The following is a 16,863-nucleotide window of genomic DNA, read 5'->3' on the forward strand; positions in this document are numbered from 1 at the left end:
TGACAAAGACTCAATCTAACCATTCTCATTTCTGCTAAGCTATCATGAAGATGGAATTAATTTTTCCTTAATCCTTTGACCATCATACATTTTGGGAAAGCACATACAGTCAGGATAAAAAAAAAATAGGAATGAAATATCTCAAGAAGGGATGGCCAGTTATTGTATAGCTTATTGTTACCTAAAAAATTGTATTGAAGCAAGAAGAATGACTTATTGTAAAAACAATTAACTGTAATTGATGATGTTTAAGACTAAAAACTAACAGTAAGTTTGGGGTTGTTGTTTTTTCGGTGTTGGTTTCATGACAGCATCAACTGATGTCTTTATATTTTCAATTCAATTGAAAATATAAATAAGTAGCTTATTTGATAATATTTCTTGTAAGAGCAGTTTTTGTGAGGTTCTGATAAAATGAAAGCTATAATTAATCTATTTTTTAAACTATTACTTCACTATTACTATTACTTTTTAAATATCTTTTCACCATACCACACAAGGTTCATATTGTTTTTCCCAATGACTTTTTTCAGTAAATGTATTTCTGAGGTGGCCAATAATCTAAATAATATGAACATACAGTTAAATCTTAAAAAAGCAATAAATTAAACTATGTGTTAAAGGCAGGAATGTCACAGGGAGTAACTATAAAATGCACAAAAAAGGGAAGATGCAAAAAGACACAGAAAGCCAAGAATAACTGAGATCTGTCAATATTTACTAAGCAATTCTGCTCCATACCAGTGCAAATTGATGGCCTATTAAAAGGTTCGTCAATATTGAGGTGTTGCACAAAAAGTTTGTCATGAGAGGTTACAACAAAGAGCTCTCTCAAAGTATACAGAATTATCCAGTAAGAACCATTAAAGTCGCTATCTAATAGGGGAAGGAATATCATCCAAGCCTATACTAACCATGTTCCAATCTAGTTGACTTTGGCTCACTGCAAAGTTTCAAACAGGAGTAAAATAAAAAATAAAAACAATTAGATACGGACCACTGGCAGAAAAACCTGGAATTAACAGGTACAGTTTTTTAAATGATAACAAGAAATAATTCAGTCACTGCAGCGACTACACATAGAGAATGTATGCACATTGTGTAAGACTCCACTGGAGAAGCAAAATCACCTCAAAAATCGATGCAGAAAATTGAGACAGGCTGACAAACTCCTCAGAGAATTTAGGAATTTTTTTTTCCTGTGTGATTCCTCTTCGTTATTCATTAGTTCATTTAGAAACCCAAAAGATGTGTTGTTTCTGCTCTGAGGATTACATGGTTTATAAACAACATCTGGTGGTAATTTCATGAAAAGAGGCTCAAATATTGACATGTTCAATACATATTTTCTATGCTGCATGAGTACTGGGTTGGTTCTGGGTCTTGAGAAAGCTCAGTTTTGCCTTTAAGCCGGGTTAGGCTTTTATTAGGACACCTGTGCCAATGACTCAAAGTCAACAACTAAGACATTACTCAACAACATGTCAAGGTTAAGTAAATCCAATGAAAGGGGTTTTTCTAATCCAAATAAATTCTTTTTAATCCCATTTTCTATAGCCAGTACAACCTAAGGCACACACATGAAAATGTAGTGTAAACGACTTGAGTAATCATGAATTTGGAACCTGAATTTCATTCAATGTGATACCTGCCAAACCAGTTTAGCTTGAGTATAAATAAAACACGTCCATGAACAGGAAGATATGAGTATCTCATATTCGTGTCTGATATAACAATCAGCTTTTGTTCAGAATTCATATTTCTCTTTTTTGTCTATTCACTGCTATATGTCTGGAGCATTATGCAGGCAGGAGAGGGATACAGATTGATGTGAGGCAAAATGGGGAATATCTCAACCCCTTTGAATTTATAGTCCTTTTTCCAAAACCATGACCTCTCTCCTTACCTGCAGCACAGACTCTGCCTTCTCCAGGGCCTTGTCAGCTTCTGACACCTGCTCCTCAAAGTCAACCCCTTTCCTCTCCTGGATCCGTAGCTCTGCCTTCACAGCATCAAGTGACTCCTTGGCCCCGCTGGCTTTGCTTGCTGCCTGGCTCTCCCTCTGGATCTCCTGCTCCAGCTGGGCAGAGCGTACAGAGAAGTCATGCAGCCGTCGCCCACAGTCGTCCAGCTTGGCGTGCAGGTCCGTCAGCTTCCTTCTCATTTCTCGCTCTTTGTCCACCTCCACCTGAAGTTCCTCCTCCCAGTACTGCTCGTGGGTGAGCTCAGCATGGTTCCTTCGCATTGTTTGCTCCAAAGCATCAATCTCTTCTTGCAAGTGAGAGTCTGATACTGGTGAGGGGCTTGGAGAAGGACGTGGACGATACGGTGACTCCTTCTCTAGGACCTCAAGCTGGCCCTCTATGGCTCTCAGTCTCTCTTGTTGCTGAAGGATCTTTTTAAACACTTCCTCCTTAGATGATCCAATAGGAGTTGAGGGAGAATGTGGGGATACAGGGCTAGATGAGGGGGATGGTGAGACTCTTTGCTCTGATGAGTCCTTTGGAGACCTCTGAAATTGTTTGGGTTTGGTCTTTGGGGAAGTGGATGGCCCCAAGTTAAACGTTAGTGCTTTTTTAGGTTGGTTACGTTTCAGGGGCTCTGGCTCAGGATGTTTGGGCAGTTGAAGAGGAGACTGTCTTTCGTGTTTTGAACTAGGCCCATCACTGCTGCTAGGACCAGTACGCCGCAGGAAAAACTGAACCTCGTTGCCATGTTGGCCCAACTTGGCCAAAGACTCCAGGGGTCTCTCTGTAGCCAAAAGCTGCCTTTCAGTGTCCCTCAAACGTTGAATAAGAACATATCGACCAGTCTGACCTGGAAAAAAGACAAAAAGACAAGAGAGTTAAGCACAGCAGCATTATTATTTTACTAAACCCCTTCTGTATTAGAGGAAGATATACGATAACTTTTTATCTTGTAACAATTTTTGAGAAAGCCAAAAATTGCAAAGTTGAAGATCAGTCAGATTGGATGGAGTCTGTGAATGTGCAGTTCCAAAATGTTTTAAAATGTTTTCAGTTAGATTACATTTGGACTTTGAAAAGGCAATTTTATTGCGTTGATATGCTTTGATCAACATCCAACGTGACAAAGTATGTCCTCTGGTGTCAGTGTCTTGCATGTTTTAGATGTGTCTCAGATCCAACACAGATAGATCAAATGGTTGATTTACTTCTTCAATAAGCCATCAAGATCTACAGAAACCAGTTCAGTTAATGAATTACTTATTTGATTATGTTGTGTAAAGCGATGGAGATGCCTTAAGCATGCTGGACACAAGCACTTGAGAGTTGAAGTTGGTCACCTCTGATCTAATCCACTTTGTCGAAGTCCTGGTTGCACGTTTGGGTTGTTGTTCAGTAAGGTGAGTCTCTGCCCACAGTCACAAGTCTTTTGCAGTCCCTGAAAGATTTTCTTCCAGGATTTCTCTTGTATTTTTCTCCATCCACCAACTCTTACTAACCTGTCCCTAGTAGTCCATGGTAGTCATCTTACATGTTTTATCACAAGTAAGATGAGCTTAAGATAGTGAGTTGTACTAGTTTTCTGCAACACGTTGAGCATTATCTGATTCATACTGCATATAGTACACTGATAACAGTGCAGTTATATTTCTTTCAATGTGATTTGGAAAAACGAGTGTATACAACTTGCACAACAAGTGAAAAAAAAAATCAGATAAAGTAAAGTTTCCACAAGGATCTGGAAATTAGGGCAAACACTCCCCAATGACTTGGCAACAAGCTCACTCACAGAAGGAGGAGAGTCTAAATGCAGAGTGATGCTGTTTAATGCTGCTGCAGCGTGTGGCTAGCATTAAGCCGGAGGACACAGGGATGGACACCCTGCTGAAATCCAAGATCCAGTTAAGGACTTGATTCAGGTCAGTGAAGAGAGATAAAAAGCAAGAAAAACAGGATGTCTTCTCCCAGCATTATGAAATCACGATTTCATAATGCAGAAAAGGATTGTCTGATTGCAAAGGTTTTTAGATAAACTGTGAAAAAGGAGAAAAAAAATACACAAATGCAATATGCAACAAATTCTAGGAGGACAACAACTGTAGTGGCTGAAGTACTCACCAATGGCCTGTGCCAAAGCAATGACGACATCTTGGCAGGAAGTTTCTTGAGACAGCCCGCACACCACGCGCACCACTCCATCCACCCACACTTTGAGCTCCATCTTGGACCAAGCAGGACACGCTGAGCGGTTAGATGGTCCTCAAAGCAGATCAGCTCAGTTAGGCTTGTCACACTCTACCGAAGCATGACCCTCTGCAAAATAACACACAGCAGAGAGAGAGGTAAGTTAGCGTGACTGAATCAGTATCTTATGTCCTAAATGTAAGTGGCCAAAACAAACTAATATCACACTGTAATCTTGGTCCATCGTGTTACATAACTTGTTGACACCCTAAACAAACTGCACCAAAGGTCATCTATCACATACCGAACTACATCACAAATAGAATTTTATAGCAAGTTTATACACCAAACAGTACTGACGTCAAAATCCGACACGATGAATGAGATGAACAGACAGCGGCTTGCAAAATTCATCCCCCTTAAACAACTAAGTCATCCATAACTTGGAAACTATATATGGTAAAAATTTTTACAAACACAAAGTTGAAAGTGTGGTATGTATTTGTCCCATCAAGATTAAAAGTTTTCCAAACCACTTCACTGAAACTTTTGCTTCTTTTTGGAGCATAGCACAGGATGTGCCACTGTAGACACCAATTTTCTAATCCTGTTAATTTAGTTTAGGTCTGAACCACCCACACATAACTATGCTTTCATTTGCTTTATTGTTTTGGCTTTGGATACACATTGCCCTAGTCTCAAGCCTCCTCCAATCTGTAGCAGGTTTTCTATCAGAATTCCCCTCTATGTAGCTTCATTCACCAACTCTCACCACCACCATGTTTCACCTTGGGGCTGATGGGAATGTTCAAGATGATGCTTGTTTTCTGGCACACCGTGTTTAGTGCTGCTTCTTTAATTAATGCTTTCCTAGCTCTGTGTGTCACTTAACATTGAAGTTTATGTCTTCTATTTACTACATGACAGATTCAGCTGTGTTTTGTGGAAAGCTAAAAGCTTAGAATGTGGTTTTACACATCTAGACACCTCAGTGAACGTCCAAACAATCTGATCCCGTACATGTATACTGTGTTTACATGTATGGGAAGCTATCACAAGAGAGCTGTATGTATGCTGAGATTAAGTTACGCACAGGAGGACACTGTTTACTAAATAGGTGGCTTGGGAAAGCAGCTGGTTGGACAAAACTATGCAGGCAGACTGGTGTCGAAGTAAAGGGGGAATGCTTATCTTTTCATATTTTTCTTTCAAAACTCTCGAAAATTACAATTACTTTGTGTTGGTTCATGACATAAAATCACCACAACAGTCAAGGGAGATAAGTACTTTTGTGAGTTACTGTAGTTATAGGGTTGAAGACTATTGGCAAAGTAAACGTAGAGTGAGGCCAGATTGTGTTATATCTGAGTGCTTTGTTAATAGCCCTGACAGGAACTTGTAGACCTGTGAGCATAAATGCTGACCTGTAGCCACTTTAAATGCTTTGTTGCCTGCCTTCAAAGCTTTTATAATAGCTTGCTGCCAAGAGGAACTGACAGGAAGGGCACAGTCAGTCATGGCTGTTTTGGATGTGTGTGTTGAGAGTAGAAAACCACAGAAAGACAAGAATGTGTATGTGCACGCTGGATTCAACTAGCCTCAGCAGGACCAGAGCTGGATTCAAACTAACTTTCCAGACCTGAGCAGAAAAAAATATCATTATACCGCCTATATCCTGTCTGTGGGTACTTTAATAGCAATACTTCAAAACAAAACAATAAATCCTGTGAGCGCATTTAAAAAGTGAAGTGCTGCAGGCATTTTTCTCCTGAACTTGGCCTGGCATAGGATTTTTTTCTGTTCAGGTGGCTCAAAGAGAGCTCCTCAGCCAGTCAGACAGATGGTGTTCTCTTTCTGTCTCCCTGGTTCTCAATGGGAGGTGTTTTACTTTGAACGCCACCATTATCTTGCCCTTCATTCAAAGCGTGGCTCTGCTCCACTCGCTGCTCATTGGGAGCAGCTCCGGAGGAATGCACTGACTTCATCTTCCAGCCGGAAGAATTCCTGATTTCTTTAACAAAAGCCCTTAACCCCACCCCTGCTCCACTGCTGACCTGGTTACCCTGCACCACCATTGCTCTCCACTGTTTAGATGCCAAACAAAAAGTCTCCTGGGTAGCAATAAAGTACCTGATGTGGAAACTTTGCACGACACATCTCAATACGACGCCACGAACAGAACAAATAACAGTGTGACTCAAGAATTGAACCAGCAGAACGAGATCCTTGGGAAACAAGAAGGCGACATTAGTGGGTGATCACACACCAAAGGAATTTATTTGAGGGATGCAGGGGAAGGCACACTGTAAAAAAGGAACCTCAGGGGTTATCACATTAACAAAATATCATACTGTTAACTAAATAATTCCATGTTTGAGCCAAAAACATGATACAATCATGTTGCATAAACAAGATATTCCACAACTTCAACGTTTATAAAATTGAATCATGTTGAGAGAACATGATTCATTATAGTCAGACCGATCCTATGCTGAAGACCACGAGTGAGATCACGGGATATCACGCAAGTTCACGCAAGATTACGGGAAATCAGGGGATATCACGCGAGAATACGCGAGACAATTGGTTTCCTCTCGCAAATGGAATAAATGTATCAAGGTGAGATAACGTGATTGAATTACGTCAGCTAGATCTTCCGCCAAAAAAAAGAACGTCGGGGCGTATTACATTAACAAAAGAATATCATGTACCTTTCACTCAATAATGTTGGGTTTGAAGCGAAAACGTGATAAAATCATGTTGGATAAACAAGATATTCCACGACTTCACATTTATAAAATTGAATCATGTTGAGCTAACACGATTCATTATAGTCAGACTGATATTGTGCTGACGACAACGAGTGAGATCACGGGATATCACGCGAGAACACGCGAGACAATCGGTTTTTTTCTCTCAACTGGACTAATGTGATTGAATGACGTTATCTCAACTTGAATACATCTAATTAACATATATATACCCACCGCGGGTGTGTTCTTATCCTCTGAGCTCGGGTCCTCTACCAGAGGACCCGAGCTCTTGGTTGTGCCAAGATATATATATATAAGATATATATATATATATATATATATATATATATATATATATATATATATATATATATATATATATATATATATATATATATATATATATATATATATATATATATATATATATGTTTTTTTATTTTTTTATTCAATATTAATATTTGTCAAAGTTAATCTAATAAAAAAAACACAGTGACGTCAGTTCCAAAGCGCTATTGTGTCAGACTCATCTCCCGCTGAAGAGGATCCAGCGACATCAAGAGATTACGGAAAATCACGCGAGATAACTGGCTTGCACCTTGTTGGGTTTTTTCAAAGGCAGAGGGGAGATTCCTGGCGTGCATCTGCTTAATTTGAAGAAGGTAAGAGTCAAACTATTTTCATCTAAATCCATATAAAAATATGTAACTTAAAATTTCTCTACATTTGCACCATTTTCTACTTGTTCCATACTTGTGTCACATTATTTCATGTTCTGTAGATTAAGTCGGTTAGGTTAAGGCAGTTAGCTATATGTGATATCATTGGTAAGTTTACATTTATCGCCGCACCATGTTAGGTACATTCTGTGCGAAAAAACTCTGCAGAGCCATATGTAGTGTAAGGGTCACAAAGCTGCTGCCAGAGACACAAATGGACCCCAGAAATGTCACAGTTTTGCTCCTCCTGAGCTCCCTGGAGGTTTAGTGGATTTTTAACACACGGATCTAACATCAGTCTATTTCTAACTATTTTAATTCTATTTCAGTAATGTTACTATGGAGGTAAACGTAGATACACACTTTGGTACCTTTCTATCATCATCGAGATTCTTAATTAATTATGGTAATAAAAAGTCCTACATTTCAGTCGGTGAAACCTGCAGAAAGCATTGCTTTCTGAGCTTTGTTAAATGTTCCTAAAATACCTGTTAGTTATGGATTTCTAGTATATTTTGTCAGGCTAAAACTCTCAATGGATTATCCATTATTACAGACTTGAGCTTTCTATTTTTTTTCTTTAAAATACATATTCCTCTGCTGTAAAGATGTTGGTTTTTTTTTGGACTCTTCTTTGTTGTCCCCAAATAATTGTAGCTCAGAAACAATATTGAAGTTCATTGGTTTAATTTGAAATGTTGATGTTTTTTGTGTTGATTGTGCTCATTTTGACCTTTGTTACTATTGCTTTCTACCATGTTCAATTCACCATTGTTCTGCACATATGTGCTTGCATGTGTCCAGTGGTTATATTCATGAGGCATTCAAGGGTCTTGTACTAAAAGATACAACTCAGTTCAGTATGAATTGCATATTTTAATGGCTGAAAATATATCTGATCTCTTTCAGAACATCACCTGATCACCTATCTGTAATCCACCTGCTTAAGTTCTGGTCAAGGGGCTCATCGGCTATCAAGTTATAGATTTCAGTGGCTAATAGTAAGTTTTGCCAGATCTAAAGTGACTGAATGTAGTGTTAGAGAGCTTATAAAGCTAGGGTTCAGCTAAACATTTATTTGGCCAGTCTGTTTTATTTGTCTTTATTTGCGTGGGGATGTGGAAATGTAAGGAGTGTAGTCTCTCTCTGTCTCGTAGATATGACCTGTTAAAACATTTTACACTTAAACACCGGCATATGCGATGTTACCCATGCCCACACATAGACTGTCCATGTACTTGTAAGACATGGAATGCTTTGCATATTCATTTAAGTAGAAGGATATAGACTGTGTTGACCATTCTGTACTTTTCACATATTTCTTTGGTGATATATTCATGTCTTTATTTAAACCTCTAACAGCTTCAGTTAGATGTTTAAATAAAATGTTAAACTCCATTTTAGTCATGGCATAATGAAGGGATACTAACAATTTTAAATATCTTTCAAACAGACTGCAAGTCACTGATCACTTTTGTTGTGACTTCCTTTGAATGCAGCTATGTTTTCAAGTGTGTGAACCTATACTGCTGGAGTTTTGAGATTGTTCTCATTGTTTTTTAATCTGCATATTTAGGAAGACACTGCTGAGGTCAGATGAGAGTGCATCCTCAAAGGTCTGTGTGTACCTAAATGAAGATCCAGAGAAGCTGGTGAGGGAGTACATGGTATGTTAAATTCTCTTTGTGTTTATAATAGAAGTCCTAAGAGTTGTTAAAATACTTTCACCAACTAAGGTCCATGAGTGACTCAATCAATGTCAGTCTAATTTATTTATTTAATTACATGTGAATTGTCTCCCCCCCAATACCCTTCCCTAACTCCCTTAGGACGTTGATGAATGTGCAGAAATGGCCAAAGCCGAGGCTGTCCTCGGAATCGTCATTTGAGCAGAGGGTGCAGAGGCTGCCGATGCACATCTGGATGTTGGGATTGTCCTGGAGGAGGTGGAAGTTATGAACAGCTTGGGCAGTGTATCTTCTGCAATAGTGATGCTGCTGGGACTAATCTACGCACTAAACTTGAGCTACCCTCAAGTTTAGTGCGTTCAGCACTCAACTTGCTCAGTAACTCAAGCATACCTTTGAAGTAATACAGGAAATAATGAAATTGGATGGAAAGAACTTATCAAAGAAAGCACAAGTTCTCAATATGAAACTTGCCGCTAAGTTGAGTAAAGTTTCATATGGAAAATGAGTGTTTAAAGTCTGCAGTAAAAAGATTTATATTGTTACAGTTCTCTAAGTTGAGCAACTATAATGACATGTTTTATGTTGTAAAGAATTGGCTGGGAAATGAAACTGTAACCTTTTTGTAGTTGTTTTTTTTATTCAATGTCCAACTCAGCTGTTTTGTGCTGTGTAAAAAAACGATGTATAACAATTTTGAAAATACAATTGTGTTGTACCTTTTCTAATTGTTGAGTGTTCTTCCTACACTTTCACCTAGTGCTATCTTAAAATGCTTGATTAACGCTTGAAAAAATGTCTTTGAACTAACATCATGAAATAATGGAAAGGATTTCCACACGATTAACTAGCTGTCTTTTAGCATGAAGCATATTTGTTGAGCTAACTTACTTTTAGTGAGTTGTACCTACTGAATCAGGTAGTGTGAAGGTACCACTGTAAAATAAGGTGGTTTCAACTAGATTTACATTCATCTTAATGAAGTTACATCAATGATTTGGTCCTAAACATTGCAGATTAGTTGGACTGGCTGTATTGCATTACACTGGGTCACGCTATAGTAACTGAGTTAAAGGAACCTTTAAAACATATGTTGAGTCAACACATTTCATTTGAATTTGAATAACCTTAATGAATGGAATAGAGCCAACTCATTTGATTTACAATCATCCATTGCATTACCATAATTCTGGTTAAGCCAACACATTTGGTTTAAATTAGAAGAACCATAATGAATTATGTTTTGCCAACTCATTTAATTTATATAAGAATAACCACAATATATTACGTTGAGCCAACATGTTTGATTTAGAATCACCCATGAATCACCATTGTAACAAGTTGAGCCAACACATTTGCTTTACCTTGGAATAATCTTAATAAATTAGGTTGACCTAACACATTTGCTTTAAATAAGAGTAACACAAGTACATGGTGCTGAAATAAAGCAAAGTAATCAGGTGGAAATCCTTTCCATAATTTTTTTATGTTCATCCAATGACTTATTTTTTTCAGTGCAATTTTATCTGACAAGATATGTGCTTTGAAAGAGGAGCGCTTATCAGACATCAAAACGTTAAAATTTCAACAGCACACGTCCACCATTTTCTTTGAGAGAACAGAGTGCAAACTGCTGTAATATATAATTAACCCTATCTGGATGCCATAAAGTGGGTGTCGACAATCATTCACCTCAGTGATGAGGCTTCTTGTAAGTTCAAGAAAACAAAACAGCAGGAGGGAAACATTTTGTTTTTTTAAGCCATCTGCACTAGAATCCTCAAGTCAAACCACCGAGCTCATTTGTCATCAATTCATTTGTATCGCTTCCTTATATTTTTGCATGTTACAAAATAAACACACTTCAATGTAAATATCAGATCTGAATTTCATGTGACAGACCATCAAAGATTAATTCATAACATCAATTTTAAATCAATTTTCGAGCAATGTACTCTCACTTAGGTTAAGGTCTGGACTAGGTTAAGATCAAAACCATCTACTGTAGCAAAGATGTACCTGTACCCAGGTAAGTATTTTGCAGCCGGGATGCGGTACCAGGATTACCAGGCACTGATTATCGGTAAAGAAAGAAGTTTCAAATGTTCCTTGATTTGTTGCAATTTTAAGCAACAGTAATTAAGTAATTATAAATTGCAAAATAACCAACATTTCTGGACAATTAAATCATATTTGAAACAAGGGTATTATTTAAATATTTTGATACTATCGACCTAAGAAGCAGGTACTATCACTTTACAACAGATCTCCAAGCTCAAATTGTTATTTTCCCACAATCCTTAGCTCTTGTACCTCTGGCTACTGAAATGTAATAATCTGCACTAACAGGAAACAAACAGGTCTGTGGGTCTCAGGTTGCTGTCTGTTCCTTTGTCACAAGTAGAGCGATACTGAGAACAACACGTCTGCCTGGCTGACACAGCTAAGGAGTCTTGTGTCAGTTCCCAATGAGATATAGGCAGAAGGGGAAGCTCTTCTATGCAAAATCTGAAGAACAAATGTCCTACATTAACTACAATAGTGACAGTGGCAGGAGTAAAGTCTGGAATAATGCAGAATCCAACGTTCAATCAAAACCTCTTCTGGTATTCAATTGTGTTGTGTAATACTTGATGTCAAAGTTGACAAGAAGCTAAAAACGAACACATGCTGTAGGTAGTTTGCACATGGTGTGAGTCATAGCACACATGCTCACTCTTATCCAAACCATGAAAAGTTATTCAAAACTCACACTGTGGAGTGACTCACATAGCAACAGTCCACACCTCCCACAACCATGCCCTAACCACAAGTTGCCCTGACCCTACAATTTCCAACAACCCCCCTTAAGCACCCACCCTGACTTTCACCCATGCCCCACCCATCCACACAACTGCAGACAGTTTCAGCTGAAACTCTCAATGCTGACCTCCCATAAATCTTCTAAAAGGGGGCGAGAGGTGGGACTGGTAACCCACAACCATGAAACAATTTACAAGTCACACTCTCTTCAGGATCAGACAAAGCGAAGAGAGAAGAAAAATGACGTACTTGAGGAACTTGCCTGTTGAACCAACGAAGGAAAGCTGACAAGTTATGCTACTTGTGTGATGAAACGGAGAGGAAGACAAACTACGAACCTGCATAAAAATGCTGACAGATAAAAATAATTGGAATTTTTTTTTTAAAGGGAAAGAAAGCATGATTGGAGCCATACGCCTTTCTCTCTCATTATCACTCATCTATCTATCAAGCTCGCTTTGAGTCTTTCATCAACCTGACTGCGTTCAGTAAGAACTCCAGCAGCTGCTCTGTGATTCAGCTCAAAGCAGAGCTTTTTGTGGCCTTGCAGACACTTGAAGCATGACTCTGCTTGTCTCTGTGTCCCTCCAGGCACACCGAGGTGTTGAGCTATAAATTGGTGGCCCTCAAAATATCTAGTCCCTTTCTACTGGATAGGTGAGTTTTTAAAGCACACAGTTGTATTGGAATTCGGACAGAGTGAAGATGAATTAACATGATTTTATTTTATTTTTACCATTTTACTCACACATTTTATTGTCCACTTTGTGCTTGTTGATCACATAAAATATCCATAAACTTTGACGTGAGACAATCAATAGGAAAGGGATAAGAATCAATCAATGTGACAAAACATAACAAGAAAACATGAAGAAAATCAAATCGTATGAAAACATTTTCACACGACTATATAGGCCTATATAATTTGAAAAAAGTACTCCACATCTTCACTGATTCGATTATTACCATAGTTCATGTAAATATATCATAGCCTGAAAGTACAATACTGTTCATACTTAGCTGTCAGATTTATAGTAAGTGAATAGTTACCAGTTTCTTTAATCAGAGTTAATGTGGATTAAGATCATGATTATATCATCTAGCAAATATCTTCTGTCTTGATATGTAATTTTTTATCAAAGACTAACATCTAGCACAAACAAGAAGCCGTTAGAAAACAACAAATAAATCATTCTCACCAACAGCTGCACAGTCGAATACACGTCAGCGAATGTGTGTTAATCCTGCCTCTGGACATATCTTTATCTTCAACTTCCATTTCTAAGACAAACACTAAGAAAAATATGCCACATTTATATGTTGTGGCCAGTCAGTGCCCTGCGGCGACAATGAGAGTCTGCTTGCTGGGTGTGGAAAGTGGAAAAAAAAAAACACCCAGCACTGCGTCCTGCTTGTCCTAGTGAAATGGTCAAAGGTTGCTTGCATGTATTTAGGTTTGTATGTGCAAGTGCACATGTCCTTTAGACCTATCTTTACGAGAGGCTGTTCCAGCGCAGAGTGATTGTGGCGCTATCTCCGCAGCAACACAAGTGTGAGTAGAAATTGCAGGGAGTAAAGGGCAGAGTGTGCAACACACACACCCACAGAAGGACACAAAAACACAACAAATCAAGTGCAGGCAAACAGCTATCCTTATCAGGATCTGCAGAGAAAATAAAGCCCTGGCCCAGTCTGATTTCAATTTCTATAATAAGATAGATACTGATGTTAAGGAACAATGGGCAGTGCTTAGAGAAGCTGTTGCCTCTGTGCCACTCTGTTCCATATTGGCAAAGACAATCACTCAAAGAGCCAGTAGCACACTGGCACCAAGCAGCATGGGCTCATTTGTACTGCACAGACATTGTTGCTCTGGTTCTACACCAGGGAGTGAGCACTGCGTCTTTTGTGACTTCTGATATTGCTGAGTCGTCAGTCATGCCAACATTTACATCTATTCTAGTGAACTCTACCACTGATAAAACTGGTAAAAGGAAGAGCAGATATGTTTTTTATCCTGTCTGGCCTCCTGTTTTGCATTCTTTACAGCGCCTCTTTCTTTGGTCCACAAGCAAGCATATTTTCATGTTTCATGATTAGACCTCAGAAGAGCAAAAGTAAAATCACTCATATTATTTATCGGCAGTTTATGTAAAAAGGTGTTGTGCAGACTTTTGCAGGAACAGTAACTACATTTTTTTCAGAAACTGTGGTAGGCGTGGGTAAGCTAACTAGAACAAAAAGAAAAGTCCCAATTTGTAAATATTTCCTGTTGCAAAAAAAGCTAATAAAAGCATAGTCATGGTGTGCTACCCACCTTCCTTAATAAGGTATTTTACACTGTCCGATAAATAGATCAATACTTCAATATTTCAGCTTAGTATAAAATTCAAAATATCAATAAATAAATGGTAAAGATATCAAAACTGCAAAAATGAATATGCTATTTAATTTTAGAAGCAATAGGATGACTTACTGTTTTTAAGTCAGCAATGAAATCATGTTTCAGACTTTACTTTTAAACTCTACTTTTATGCCACGACACATTAATATTTTTAATCAAGGTTATCATAGCATAAGAATCTTAAACCGACCAAGGCCTCTACATCATATCTACAAGCTTAAGTGATTAAAAAAATTACAAATATTCAATTTAAAAACATCAGGTGTCCTCAGAAAAGTAAAACTTGCCTGCAGCTCTAAGCCGTACTAATCCCTGTACAAAACATACCGTTGTCCTTGGAACAGTCTGAAGGCGTCTGGGTTAAAACTCACTTTATATAACACTCTCAAACTTCACCTAACATTGTGTATTTACCTCTGATGATTTTGTCTTATTCCCAACATGTCAAATGAAACGTTTTCTATTCTCCAGGAGCCTCCTTTTCCTCTCAGCCACCTTAACTGCCAGACAGGAGGCCTCCACTGCAGTGATCTGGCACCTTCAGGTGGGGAGCAGGGAGCGGCCCATTGGGCATGTGAGGAAAGTAGACACAAGATCTGTGGACTTCTACTGGGTGGCATTAAAACTTAATAACTTTCCATGGTAGGGCCAGGCTGCGGCACGCTCTTCAGACATGCTGCTTGTTAATTCGACAGCACGGACGCTCTAATTACGTAACCTTCACTGAGCTTTCAATGCACCTGATGATTAAGGTGTTTTTCTTATTAGCACCTTTGTTTGGCAGTTACTTTTCAGAAGTAACTCCAATTGCTTGTTACTGGGAAGCTCTTTGAAAGTGTCCCCAGTGACCTTATGTCTCTCCTCTATTGACATGCTAATGACTCAGCATGAATGAATCTGAAATGGCTCTTGTCATCTAACATGCATACAGGGATCTTTTTCCATGTACTCAGGCTTTTACATTATAATAAATCCCTCTTCCAAGTGTGCAATCTCAATATAAGGATCAGAAGGGGTAAATGAATGCAGAGGGCACCTTCGCTGTTACACTAATATGAATGGGGCAGCTGGCAGTACCAGAGTCATATAGATCCAAATGTGCATTAAAATGATTTACCTTACATTAATAATCTGAGCAACTGCTGAGCAAATACCGGATGATTAGACTGATGACGAGAGCTTAAGGGTTAAAGGAAAATATTTCCACTGAGGTAGAGCATTAGAGCGTCTGCTAATCAAATCTAGCTGTCAGTGCCACTGCAGTCAGAAAGTGTACATATGCACTCTGTGTGAATTTCCACTCATTATGAATGAGTAGCATTACTTTCATGGCTGGTAAGACTTGCTAAGTCTTATTACCTTATCCTGAACCACAAGAAAAAAGGAAAGCAAGATTACCAATCTGACAACACTCTTCAGTTTAGAAGTAGCTACAGAGGGAAGAAGAAATGTAACTAGCTCATTCCAGAGGATATTTAAAAATTAAGTTAGAGAAAGCAAAAATAAAGTACAATAAACTATTTAAGATAAATTGCATTTCCTACAGAGGTAAGTCGATATTTATTTCAGGGTGAGAGCAAAATCTACATCATATAACAGGAAGGATAACAGTATGACAATAAGTTTGTTGGTTTCATTGTTTTAAATATTTAACTACTCTCTGTTACATAACATGTCTGTGCTAAACTGTAAAAACAAGTGTGACATTGCTCAAGCTTCTAATTCAATGTATTAGTTACTTCTTACTACAGGAAAGCAGAAAAAAAATTGACTCTTGTTTATTCAGTTACTCAAAAGAAATCAAAATCAGTCGGTCAAACTTAAAAAAAAAAATACAACAAAGTTTAAAAATCATCCACAGCGCTGTGATCACTACATCACGAGTGAAAATATCATACAGTTTTGCTTATTTATGAATGCTTTAAGTGGGGTGTGTTGCTACTGCTAATAGCAACTATTTTTAATTATAGATAAACTACTGTGAGCACGTAGCCACAAAAGTTTACACAGTCCTGTGAACAATGAAGTACTACTTTATTATTCATCCTGTCAGGTAAAAGACTTCTATCTGGTTTGGCAGTCAGCATTCATTTCACCCAGGAAACTAAGAGAAGGCGAGCACATTACAGATGAGGAATTTGTTTGCACTGACTCATGGATCCGCCCCCGGAGCCAGCGGCTAATGGTGAAAATGATAATAAAGGACTGCAAGTAGCCCAGAGAGATCCCGGCTCAGGAAAAGAGGTTTGCTTGTCCTGCAGGGTGAGCCGTGCTTGTGCAGGAGTTTACATTGATGGGTGCGCTGAGGAAGATGACTTTCAGACTGCTGATAGGCGCACATGCGTA

At 38.4% G+C, this 16,863-nt stretch overlaps 1 protein-coding gene and 1 long non-coding RNA gene across 5 annotated transcripts in view; one reads left to right on the forward strand and one right to left on the reverse strand.

The window, feature by feature from the left end:
* LOC129361032 (ras association domain-containing protein 7-like) overlaps positions 1-16,863 on the reverse strand; it is a 39,541-nt gene that overhangs the window by 4,150 nt on the left and 18,528 nt on the right. For 2 of the 3 annotated variants that reach the window (XM_055031642.1, XM_055031651.1), the window contains exons 2-3: positions 4,086-4,280; positions 1,907-2,817 (exon numbers count right to left, since the gene is read on the reverse strand). In XM_055031642.1, the coding sequence (XP_054887617.1) occupies positions 1,907-2,817; positions 4,086-4,188 (1,014 nt within the window). In that variant the 5' untranslated portion in view covers positions 4,189-4,280. Of the gene's footprint in view, positions 1-1,906; positions 2,818-4,085; positions 4,281-13,312; positions 13,464-16,863 lie in introns of those variants that run through there. The other variant, XM_055031659.1, reaches the window with a different exon arrangement.
* LOC129361086 (uncharacterized) lies at positions 7,408-9,750 on the forward strand. Of its 2 annotated transcripts, XR_008606129.1 has the most exons (4): positions 7,408-7,566; positions 8,533-8,624; positions 9,200-9,290; positions 9,453-9,750. It is a non-coding gene; the product is annotated as an uncharacterized LOC129361086 (long non-coding RNA). The 2 variants fall into 2 exon arrangements; XR_008606128.1 differs by having other exon boundaries at positions 8,533-9,290.

Source organism: Poeciliopsis prolifica, unplaced genomic scaffold, assembly GCF_027474105.1.
Source record: "Poeciliopsis prolifica strain line A6 unplaced genomic scaffold, Auburn_PproV2 SCAFFOLD001, whole genome shotgun sequence".
Taxonomy (NCBI): domain Eukaryota; kingdom Metazoa; phylum Chordata; class Actinopteri; order Cyprinodontiformes; family Poeciliidae; genus Poeciliopsis; species Poeciliopsis prolifica.